Genomic DNA, 12,317 nt, shown 5'->3' on the forward strand with positions numbered 1-12,317 from the left:
CCCACTGTCGCCCACCAGGTGTGGGGATCCTAGCATTCTCCCTGGGCCATGGACACCACCCCGATGCGGCCCAACAAAACAGACCCCAGGAGGCACGGGGCATGTCCATGCACGTGCTTCAAGAGGCCACCTCCTTAAACTATGTCCTGTTGCAGGAACGAGGGAGGTGACCTTTGAAGGATTTAGTGATCAGGGTGGAGGGGGACTGACCAGCTTACAGTATCAGGAATGGGGCCTGGATTGTGAGGAGCACGGGTTGGGTCCGGCCGAGGCGCCAGGTTGGAGGGCCTGAGTGCCCGGGGCAGCCCCTGGTTGCCCGATGACAACCAGGCAATATTTAACGACTCCTCTGACTGTTGGCAAAACATGAGCCCCGTGACACCCGTCCACAAACTGCTTCAAATCCCCTGGGATTTTGCTGCTTTGAGTCTTTCCTCCTGTGCCAGGGAGACCGTGGCTTGTCCCCGAGGTGGTCTCTGTCCCTCTTCTAGGCCGCCCCTGTGCCCTCTGCCCCCCACCTCACCCCCGGCGGTCCCCATGCCTCCCCATTGGGTGGGATCCAGCTCTGGCAGGGCCTTGTTTACTTTCAAGGCTGCAAAAGTGGGAAGTTGAGTTGACAAGACAGTGAGGGGCGAGATGGCGGGTCTGTGTAATAACAGGAAATCTTGTCATCTGGGGTGGTGTCTCGCCCAGTCAGCCTGGGGAGGGGGGCGGGGGAGTAGGGGTGACATAACACAGACAAGTGAGTGGTTCCCCATTTTTTTCCCCCATGGTGGCCTTTCTGGCTGAACCTTGTGCCCCGTTTCCCTTTTGGGTTGTTGGGTCCACATGAGCGTTCCCTTGCCATGACGCCTGGGCCCCCACTTCCTTCATCCAGATCCCTGGCTGCTGCTGATGCTGGTGCTACTGGTGGTGGTGCTGGTGCTGGTGGTGCTGGTGGTGCTGGTGCTGGTGCTGGTGCTGGTGGTGCTGGTGCTGGTGCTGTTGGTGGTGCTGGTGCTGGTGGTGCTGGTGGTGCTGGTGGTGCTTGTGGTGCTGGTGCTGGTGGTCATGGTCATGGTCAGCAGCAGGGTTCTATCTGCAGATGACACCTGGTGAGGAGGCCCAGTATGTGAAGCAGGAGAAGCCGGAGCCTCAGCCAAGCCACCTGTCCCCCCAAGTCCGACCCCTCCCCCATCCTTCCTCTTTACCCTTCCACCGTTGAGGTCTGGCCCCCTTCCTGAGTCTCACTGGGGTTTGGGAATAGGCTGGTCCGGCTGCCCTTTAAGAAGATGCTGGGAAGCCGTGGACTCAAGGGCTTGGGAGTCCTTGGGGATCTGCAGCCCTGGGCAGCGTGCACCTGCCCAACCTTGCGGGGGCCAGGGCTGCTCTGGGAGCCAACCGGTCGAGGATGAACTCCCTTAGCCCGTGTAGTAAGTCTGTAGCGCAGTATCCTCGCTACCGGGGAGCCCCAGCCGGGGAACAGGTGTAAGGAACTCACCTGAGTCATCACAGACAACGGGCTTCAGCCTCCCCGCCCCCCGGCCCCCAAGGCCCTCAAGCTCCATGAGGCGCCACCCCCCCCCCCACTGGCCGGTCCTGTGCTCACCATTCGCCCTCCCCACCGTGGTGACCTCTGGGGGTCGGCCTCCTGGTGTACAACAGGCAGAGACATTACTACCATCTGAGGGCTTAAAGGAGGAAACGCATGTTGGGTATGTCGCAGACGACAGTGCCTGGCGCCTAGTAAGTGCTTAATAAACTTCAAACGGGGGGGGGGGGGCGGGGGATAATCATCCAGCTCCACCCTAGGAGCAATGTATTCCTTATTTTTGTTTATTTGTTCCAATAAGTAATTGCATTCCTGTTTTCAGGGGAAAACACCCTAGGGGGAGGTGGAAAAAGTGGAAGGAGAGCTGCCCAATTCTTAGCACCCAGGCCTTGGCCAGGACAGGTGTCCCAGGGATCGGTGATGAGAGTTTTCATCTCTTTTGCATCTAGGGAACCACACACCACAGGCTGGTGAATTCTGAGGTCATTCCTCCTGCTTCGCTCCTCTTTCTCGTGCTTTGCAAACTAAACTTACAAAGTCCGTGAGGAAGGTTACAGGGTGAGCTGTCCCAGTGTGAGTTTGGGCCTACACACCTCTAACGCTGTGATGCTTTATTCTCTGTTCTTTTTTGGAGGAGACGGTGCCCCTGTGCCTCATGAGACCCTGGCCCCCGGGTGGGAAGAAATCACTGCCCAGGCTCTGCTCATCCCTCCTCCTAGCAGCCAGCACCGTGTCTGACACATAGCAGGTGTTCAGGAAATGCCTGTGACTCAGCGAACGGGCTCGTGGATCTCTATCCTCTCTGTGTTGCTCTGGAGGGAAGCTACTGCCGAGTTCCCCCTGGAGATGGTGTTTCAAGACAGAGACGTGGAAAATCCCTCTTTCTCTCAGTTCAGCTAAGATCATGGTTTTCAGAAGTACCCTTTCCTTGTAAACCAAGTGCAAGGCGAGTAAACACCAAGTATAGAAACAGGTTGGAGATTTTGCGGTATGACTCAGCGGCAGTCTGCGCCCCGATGGCTGGGCCAGCTCTGACCTCCTCCCCACTTTCCTCTCTGAGTTGAGTTCTCAGGCTGCCAGGCTGAGGTGCATTGGGGTTGACCAGTTCTTGGGCCTTGATGGGATTCTTCGTGACCTAGGGCCACCCACTTTCTGACATTGCTACCTCGCTGGGAGCACGACCCCAGAATTCCTTCTTGGCTGCAAACCATCTAAACCCTGGTGGTGGTTCTTGTTAATTAAATTTTTAAAAAAATTTTTGAAGATTTTTTATATTTTATTTTTATTTATTTTATTTTATATTTTTAATATTTTAAAATATGTGTCTGCTTTGTTCAGAAATTTTGACCCCATGAGGTATGTACCATGAAGAATCGAGTGTATGTCAGGAACATATATATGGAAAAGCAGCCGGGGACACTCCACAATTTATAGGAGACCCACACAGCAGGGCTCTGTGTCTCCTCCTAACTTAAAGGACTAAAGTCTGCTAAAATGTTTCATTGCCCTACTTAACTTCCAGCAAGGATTTCAGCTTTCTCCAGCTCCTTACTTGGGGGGGATGGAGAGGAGGAGCCAAAACCCGGCGTGTTTGTATATACTTTTTAGGATGCACACATGCGCCGTGTGTTTCAACTATTTCGGTTCACAGGGCCTGTGGGAAACCAAATCACGCAGCCGTTGCAGAACAGTAAGTTAAAAGAGCAGATGTGACACCTGAGTGAATTGGTAATCTGTAAATAAAAATAAAAAAAATTTTTTTTAAATTTAAAAAAAATAAAAATACATATTCTTATTTTTCTCTTATCTTTTCACAGGGTAGCATACGATACACACTGTTTGGCGTCTTGCTTTTCTTTTTTTTAACTTAATATAACCTAGATCTTTACATATCATTAGAGTCCTCCCCCCCCCTTTTTTTAAACCATTGCATAGAATTCCATTGTACGAATGGACCATTAATTTTTGGTGAGCACTTTACTGGTGCACATTTGTGTTGATTCCCATATTTTGCTTCAGCAAAAACTCTGTGTGTATACGTGTGTATGTGGGGACCTTGTGTAACACATCGCATGCTCAGAAGGAGGACAGGTCTTGTCGGGGACAGAGCAGCCTCCTGAATACCCCCCCCCGCCCCACCCCAGAGCAACAGGATGTTGACCTAAGTGACCCGATGGGGTCTGTTCCGTTTGGCTGAGTCTACATAACCATACCTCGCGGACAGGGCCTTGACCTCAGGATGGAAGGAAAGGACAAACGTCTGGTTCTCTTCTCATACCCGGTCATAAATTGTCCTTTATGCGTCAAGTACAGAAAGCAGATCGTTGTGCAGACTCCCGCGTCTGGCTCCTGCTCCGTGAAGGACTGAGGATCCCCCTCCGTGTGGTGCAAGCATCTCCCCGAGTCCTCTGCTCACTCCCCACCCCTCCCACCCCCCAATCACCATTGCTCCTGGTACGGCTACTTCCAGCTTCCGTCCTTTTCTGCTGCGCCCTGGTCTTGGTGCCTGTGTCAAGTCAGCTCTTCAGCCTCTGCTCCTCCCTCAAGCTTGGTCTTCCTGTGACGCCCCGCAGAATCCTGGCCGTGGCCGTGGCCGTGGCTTGCTGGTACCCAGTGGTGCTGTACCTTCTCCCTGTAGGCCACAGCCCCCCGGCTTCCCCGGATGGGTGGGGGGCACATACCTCTTGGATCCCCCCGTTGGGGAGCCTCGTGACGCTCCCGGAGTGCCGCCGTGAGGAGTCCCCGGGCAGTCACCACCCGTCTGACCCTGTCCAGCCTCAGTCAACGATGCGCACGTAGAGGCGCACTTAGAAGGACACATAGAGCCCTCCTCCGCTGGGCTGCAGACAGTTTTCCGTAGCAGCTGACCTTGAAGGACTACCTTGCCACTGGCCTCTTTCTCCTTACATTTTATGAAGCATCTTCATGAGCACAGTGTTGCCCAGCGTGGATGCCTCAGGTCACCTCTGGAAAGAGCCCATCGCTTGGCATCAGGGCCGGCGGGGTCCCTCAGCATGGTGAGCGCCCAAGAAGTGCTTGGGTAACTCTGTTCGTAGTAGCTCATTATTATCAGGACTTGTCTTTGCTCCCTTGGGGGAAGCTTGGCTTCTTCACTTAGGGTTTCGGGGCTTCCCAGTGGCCATGAAGACCATGCTGGCAGGTGCTTCTCCCTCCAGCAGTCAGAAGCGGCCTCCCTGACTCTTCCTGTTCGAAAGCCTCCGTCTGGGGCTGCCCACTAGGTTTCTGTTTTCTGTCTAAGAGACGCTTCTGGCCTCCAAGGCTCCTGCCCGCGGCCTGCTGACTGATGCAGGCTCCCCGGCCCCTCGCCAGACCCGCCCACACCTGGCCGAGCTGCTGGGTTGTGTTCATGGGGTGGCCTTCCAGGAGCCTGCCGTGCCGTCGGACCTCAAAATGCACTGTCCACCACAGGCACGTTTTCTGTCGTGGGAAAAGGAAGGTCTTTTCCGAGGTCGACATGTGTTTGCAGCTTTCCAGGGGTCTGACACAAGGATTTAGATCATGGATGGTCTTTCTTCTTCCTTTGCACTCCTATTGCACCTATGATCTGCACATAATAATACCTCAGTGTAACTTCCCGTTTCTCCCACAGCGACATGTGGGAACACGTTCTTGGGGTGTGTGCGTGGGGGGGGAGGTTGTCAGAAGCCTGAGCGTTTGTTCCTTAATGACCATGATGGGTGGGATGGGTCAATGAAATCATTTGAAGTTGTGAAGAGTGTACCCCCCTCCCTTAGGGAACTCACCGGATTTGGGGAGCCAGTTATTCTTGTTTCTAGCTTCCTCACCCTCGTTTGGATTAAAGAAAGAGCAGTAGGGCAGCCCTATGACTTGTCACAGGGAGAAGGGGGTCTGGTGCCAATACCTCTATCTTTAAAAGTCTTTGTAGCTCTGAAGACTCTGAAAGTGTCTTGCGAGTGTCTTTATTAGCATGCTATCGATCCGCACTGCCAAGGCCTCATCTGTTTCTTTGCTTCTGTGTGTGTGGTGCCAGCACAATGTCTGGCACAAAAAGGACAGCTCGATGATAAACGTTTGTTGCTGGATAAATAAAATCTGTTTTCCCGGGTGCAGTCCCCTTTGAAGGACTTCCTTGGGGCCGGGTGGTAAGACCACCCAAGCCATGGCACCAGGTCCCAAGTCCTTGGGACCACCCAAGCCATGGCACCAGGTTGAATATCCCAACGGATTTGGAGGAGAGACAGGGTGGGAGCATGGGGAGAGATGTTGAAAGTGCAGACGGCCTGGGTTTGAGTCTTAACTCTGCCACGGGCTTGTTCCATTTCTGAGCCTCCATTTGTTTCTTTATCTGCACACGAGGGACAGTAATTGCCCTCCCCTCGCACATCCTTTACAATCTTCGGTTGAAGAATGTGTGAAAAAACAGGTGTTTAAAATCATAAAGTCTACAAATACGGAGGATTACAAAATTATGTTCTTTCTCTTCCTTGCTCTTCTTCTTCTTTCTTCCTTCTTCTTCCTTCTTCTTCCTTCTCCTTCTCCTTCTCCTTTTCTTCTTCTTCACATGAAGCCTGGCTTGCCTCTACAACTCTATTAGAATCTCCTATGGCTGGGTCATGATCTCAGAGTTGTGAGATCAAACCCCACATTGGGCTCGGTGCTGGGCGTGGAACCTGCTTAAGATTCTCTCTCCCTCTCCCTCTGTCCCTTCCCCTGCTTGCTTGCACTTTTTCTCTCTCTCTCAAAAAAACAGCAACAACAAAAAATCTCCTGTGCCTGCCTGGATCCCCCTGTAGGATTTCCACTGGCCGAGTTCCCTATTAGCTTTTGTGCAGAGGTATTGCTAGAGCCTAGCACACGCCCTTCTTAGACCTGGCCTTGGTGCCTCGGCCATTGGTGAGCGTGCCATTGTCGTCCTGTGTCTGTGACCTGGACGCCGGGACCTGTACCATCAAGGGCTGCTTGACGGTGTTTCTCTCTCCCCAGGAGGCTGCTGAAGAGTGAACTTGGATCATTCATTACAGACTATTTCCAGGTAAGCTGCGTGGGTCTGAGCACCTGTCATCACAGTGTACGTGGATACGTGTACCTAAAGGGATGGCCAATACTGTGCACCTGGGCGTTCTTTCGACATCCAGAAGCATGGATACTGAGTCCCTGATATGTGCAGGGCCAGTATGGTCCCTCCTTTTATAGGTCCCTCCTTTTATAGGGATTATGGTCTTGGGCAGCAGTTCTCAGGCTTCCTTTATGCTCTTAAAAATGACCACTTATTTGGGTCATCTCTGTCTTCACCATATGGGAAATAAGTTAAACCTGAGAAATTTAAAATATTTAGTTCATTTACATAGTAAACCTAGGACACATTAGCCTAAACATGTATTTTTTTGTGTGAAAAATAATAACTTTTTCGGAATAAAAAAAAAAAAGAAAATAGAAGAGCGGCATTGTTTTCTCTTTGCAAATCTCTGCACTGTCTGGCCCCAGAGAAGATTGCCGGATCCTCAGATCCCTTCCCCGTTCAGGCTGTTGTGATATTGCACATCATGTAGCCTCTGGGAAATTGCACGGGGCACTCACGGAAGATGCAAGGAGAGAAGGGCAAAGCCTCTCTCACGGGACCCCACACATTCCCTCCCTCCCCCCGTGGATGGCATCTGCTTCACTGTAACTGCGCATACCCATACCCATCAGTAACTGCATATTTCTTGTTGCTAAGCCTCCTGGCCTGTTTTGTTAAAGATGATGGGATCAGGGGATCTGAGGTCCCTCCTGCCCAAACACTGTTGTTACAGGGCTGCTGAATTCAAGTTCTGGGCTCCCTGGGAGGATGGTCGCTCATCCACGGACACAAGTGGTTTCCCCGACTGTAACCACAGGCACGTGGTGGGGGGACAGCGCGCAGGCCATGGGGATGTGTTGTTTGACCGAGTAGGGAAGTGGGTGACACTTCAGTGACGTCAGAGTTCCCCTCTTTTTGCTTACTAGCTGACTGGCCCCGGGCAGGATGCCTCGTTGTCCCCATCTGTAAAAGGGGAACAAAAATATGACCTACCTTCGAGGTCATTGTATGGCTTCTGTGAAGTCACACATGTAAAGCACTGAGCACATAGTGTGTGGGGAGGGAGGTGGGGGGACAGAGTGGGGAGTGGTCAAGCCATGGTCCCTAAAGCCAGGCTGCCCGGGTTCAGTGCCCAGTTTGGCCACTTACTAGCTGTGTGCCCTCGAGCAAGCTGCTTTCCCTCTCTGTGTTTCAGTTTTCTGTTCTATAAAAACAGGGCTGATAGGACCTTATCTTGATAAGGTTGCCGTGAGGACTAAATAGGTGATTATTTGTCGAGTGTTCAGAACGGTGAGGAGCACGGAGGAAGACGGAGTAATGCGGTCATTAAATTTGTATGTGTGCATATTTGTCATTGTAAAGTGTCACCCATCCCTTTTAATGGGAAAGTAATATAAAAACATAAAACATCTTGGTTTTTTGGTTGCCGATGTTACTGCATCTCCAAGGGGAACATTCTTTTAAGACAGCTTAAAGAGTTTTTAGGTCTTAAAAACAACACAGTTACTCTTCTTTTTCTTACTAAGATTCGGGAAGCTTAAACTTTTATGTGCACTTTTTTTTTTAAGACTTTATTTATTCATGAAAGTCACAGATAGAGAGGTAGAGACACAGGCAGAGGGAGAAGCAGGCATGCAGGGAGCTCGATGCGGGACTCGATCCCAGGACCCCGGGGTCACAACCTGGGCCAAAGGCAGGCGCTCAACTGCTGAGCCACCCAGGTGCCCCTTATGTGCACTTTTAAAGAATGACAGCTGTCAGTCCTCTAACACACATGCACACGCACACACATGCACAGAGCAGAAAGTGGCCACTATAAATCTGGATGGAGCAAGATCCAACAGGAACTCGGAATTCAGTTGGCTCAGACGTCTCAGCTGCTTGGAAGAAACCCTCTATCTGGGGAGAGACGAACGTAAAGATTAAGAAAGAGGTAATTAGTGACAAATGTGAATCATCTCAGCTGCCCCTGACTCAAAGATCTCTCTTGTCCTCAGCTTCTTCTCTTGCCGTCTGTAGTGACTGACTTTTAAATCCAACTCCAGAGATGTGGTTTTTCAATCAGTCCTGGAGAAACCTGCCAGGCTGGCCGCCTTCCTTGTTGACATTTAAAATAGACAGTTTGGTGTGGTTTCAATCGGGTTTTAAATGTCAGTTGTCTTTTGGCACGGGGTGGGGGGCGCTTACCCCTAGGATGGGTGGGGAAGGGCGCTGGGGTGGGGACTTGTTTATCTGGGAAGCCCTGAGGTTTTTGGGGGCGGTTAATGCTGCTTACAAAGCATGCCAAACACTTAACTAATAACCACACGTCATTTTTCTATCAAGAGCTTAACCAGAGAAAACTGCCTGGTGAATAGCGAGTCTCTTTTCTGGGGGTGTGGGGTGGGCGCTGGTTTTCACAGTTTTGAATCTGGATTTTTCCTTAGTGTAAGGTGCTAGACTGGAGAGAAAGCTACCCTGGACGCTGTCTATTTAAATGCAGGCTTTAAGTCTCATGTAGGTGGGGAGCCCTTTTTTAAAAAAACAACAAAAAAAAGCTGTTTGGTCACCCAGTCCTTGGAAAGTACCTGGCATATGGTAGATGCTCAGTAAAGTTTCTTGGGAGAGAGGGAGGGGCTGTCTACCACAGATACATGGGCTGACTTTGGGTGGTACAGGCCGTCCGTTAAACAACACCAGCCTTCGCGGCTGGAAAGTACTTCCCTTCCTTTCCCTTTAGCGCTTCTGATTGTGCCAGGAAGAGCCTTGGTTTGCACCACTGTGTCTTTTACACTTCTGCGGGACTTGGCCATCTTCCTTGTTTCAGGAAGACAGGGCAGGCCTCAAACTTAGTGTCTTCAGCTAGGGACACTACTTAGGATTTCGTAATTTTTTTTTTTTTTTTTGCATTGAGTTAGTGGTTGAGTTACATTTTTTTTTTTTTTTTTTTTAGAGACTCTATTCATGAGAGACACAGAGAGGGAGGCAGGGACAGAGGCAGAGGGAGAAGCAGGCTCCCTGCAGGGAGCCTGATGCGGGATCCCTGGGATCACGCCCTGAGCCAAAGGCAGAGGCTCAACAGCTGAGCCACCCAGGTGCCCCAAGCTACATGTTATTTATGGCAAATGATGTTGCTCTAGTTTCATTTTTAAACATATTTATGTTTTAAAAGGTGGATTGATTTAAGGAAAATAATATGCAAAGAATAATAGTTTAGGTGGCCCTGGCTGTGGCCAAATGGTGAAGGTGGTTCAAGAGAGACTTGGGTTTGGAAAGCCCCCGTGCTAGGTACCCCTCGAAAATGGGCTGGTTCCAAAGCCATGCAAAGTAGAACTCTCCATGAGGGAGGATGGAGGGGAGGAGGGGAACCCAGGAGGGAGGCTTATGGAGGCCAGCCTTCATGGTCACCTGGCAAGGTATTTTCAAGAAGCAAAGTCTGAAGGGGCTCGAGGAGGGACATTCCTTCAGCAAGGAGGAGGGAGGAAGGTCCAGGGACAAATAAGAAACAGAAGCCCGGGGGTGGACAGGTAAGACCCCAAAGCCATGGATGTGGCTGTTGGGGAAGATGATGAATGGGCCCTTTGGGCACGGGGCTCCTCTAGGTGGAGGATCAGATGGCCGCCTGCCGGCCGCCTGCACTCACCAGCAGGCTCCCATCTCCGGGGACCCAGACCCCAACACTATTTTGTTGCAAAGCCTTCCCTGTGACTCTGCTTTTGAAAGTGAATGTTCTCATCCGGTAGCTTTAAAGAACGAGTCATGAAAGAGTATCTTCAGGGAAGAATAATGAAAATGACCCGAGGTGAAGGCAGAGGGGAAGCAGGTGGAAAAACCATGCTTATCTTGTGTCTGCACACACGGAAGACGGGCCCGTTTGAGCTGCAGAAACGCAGAGAGGTTTCCGGGAGACACTGGCCCCCAAAATCCGACATTTCCAATATTGAATTTTCGTTTTCTCTCTGTTTTGAATTGCACCTGGGAAGGAGACCTGGGGTCTCCCAGGGGAGCCCTGTTTCATAGAGACAGCTCTGTGGGATAATTGGTTCCTTATAACTTTGGAAATTGATGATACGAAATGCTCTGCATTTTTCGATCACCTAATTAGTGGTTAGCCACCTAGGTGGTGTAGGGTGTGGGCATGCGAGGAGCTGCAGCCAGCATTTTCTGCGCTCCAGTATCTCCTGGCTGTGTTGTGTCTGTCGTGAACTTTCCCCCAAGTCCAGAAAGTTAAATTCCCTCGTGAAGCCGGACTTCGGCTTGATACAGAAACTCAGACTATAGTCAATGGCTCGGAACGAGAAAGAACCGAGGGAAAAGGGAAATTCAGTCACCCTGATGCCAAAAGGGCAAGCGGGGACCTCCGCCTCCTGACCAGATTGGCGAGAGTCCCAGGAAGCCAATTTCTTCTTAGCTCATCAGTATCAGGGAAGATTCATTGAGGGCTTGTGACACATGACAGAGCCATGGGGGCATCGTGGCCACTGTGGAGTTTGAGATTGAAGACAGAGCAGGGATGTCGATGCGTCTATGCAGGTACCACACAGCGTCGTGTTACCTGAAAACCAGAGTGGGTGGTAAAGGCTTCCAAACGGGCCCAGAAGGAATGAATATATTTTGTAGGGGCAAAGATGGGACTCATTAGAATCCACAGATGGTTGGGTGGAGAGATGATAAAGAACAGGGAAATTACTTTGTGTGACTTTTTCTCCCCCCTAAACCCAAATGGAATAGAGGAGGGGGGGTCTCAGCTCCTCTTTGGTCAGCCTGGGAAGTCTGCTACAACAAACGGGATTCCCCAAATGGGAAAAGATGGTTAGGTGCACAGAAGGTGGCAAGGATGGGGCGTTGAACAAGTGGGGCGAGCGCCAGCACAAAGACAAGGAAGAGGGAAGCAGATGAGACTTTTAGGCGGGAAGATCGTTAGAGGTCGCATTTCGGATTTGGCCAGTACTTGGAAGAAAGGCCTTGTGGAGTTTGTAAGTATTGGGGTGGCCCGGCCAGCTGTGGTGCCTCTCAGCAGCTTTGCCAGGCTCCGTCGCCTGGGCAGCTACCTGAATTCTTTGCAGTTATTTGAATATTTTTATTGTACTTTTCTCACATCTTACGAAGACAGATGGAAAAGACGGGTCTCGTGGAAATGATTAGCGTAGGTCTTAATATCATCGAGATCAAGATGAAAATCAGCGGGCATGCTGACATGGCAGGTGTTTAGAGTCGTTGGACTTAGGTTGTGGCACATTCGGCTGTGGGAGAAGGAACCTGTAGGTACCCAAGGCTGGAAGTATGTCTCCCCAAGATGAGGTGTAGTTAGGGATTTTGTGATCCTTCCAGCTCTGTGGGCGCGGAACTCCTCCTTGTATCACATAAGTGCCCTGTTCTGCACGGATACGCGTTTTCAGGAGCCCATCGTGTATGAAGTTGGGTGATGTCCCATAGAGCGGGCAGGGCCAGGTTCAGGGCTCCAGTGGAGGAGGGATAGGTTCTGGGAACACGCACGGGGTTCAGATGCGGGGAAGCGTGCAGCGGTTCAGGGGCCTGAGGAATAAAGAACGGAGTTGGAAGGGCCGAGAAATATTTGTTAGGCGTGGAAAACAGCTTTCTCCGAGGCTGTTGAAGAGTTGTCGGGAGGACAGACACAGGAATAGTCCCGACAGCTGGCATTTTCAAGCATTTCTGCACCAGGCATTGCTGTCTAAGCTGGTGGTTCTCAAAGTGTGGTCCCCGGACCAGCATCTTCACCGCCACCTGCCAGCCGTGTTGGAAAAG

The 12,317-nt window shown here is 51.2% G+C and overlaps 1 protein-coding gene across 13 annotated transcripts in view; it reads left to right on the forward strand.

The window, feature by feature from the left end:
- PRR5L (proline rich 5 like) overlaps positions 1-12,317 on the forward strand; it is a 141,984-nt gene that overhangs the window by 100,495 nt on the left and 29,172 nt on the right. For 11 of the 13 annotated variants that reach the window (XM_077863629.1, XM_077863627.1, XM_077863630.1 and 8 more), the window contains one exon: positions 6,497-6,545. The exons of 1 other annotated variant lie outside the window; for it this stretch is intronic. In XM_077863629.1, coding sequence (XP_077719755.1) covers positions 6,497-6,545 — 49 coding nt within the window. Of the gene's footprint in view, positions 1-3,804; positions 4,549-6,496; positions 6,546-12,317 lie in introns of those variants that run through there. One more of the 13 variants, XM_077863635.1, reaches the window with a different exon arrangement.

Source organism: Canis aureus, chromosome 21 (assembly GCF_053574225.1).
Source record: "Canis aureus isolate CA01 chromosome 21, VMU_Caureus_v.1.0, whole genome shotgun sequence".
Classification (NCBI taxonomy): domain Eukaryota; kingdom Metazoa; phylum Chordata; class Mammalia; order Carnivora; family Canidae; genus Canis; species Canis aureus.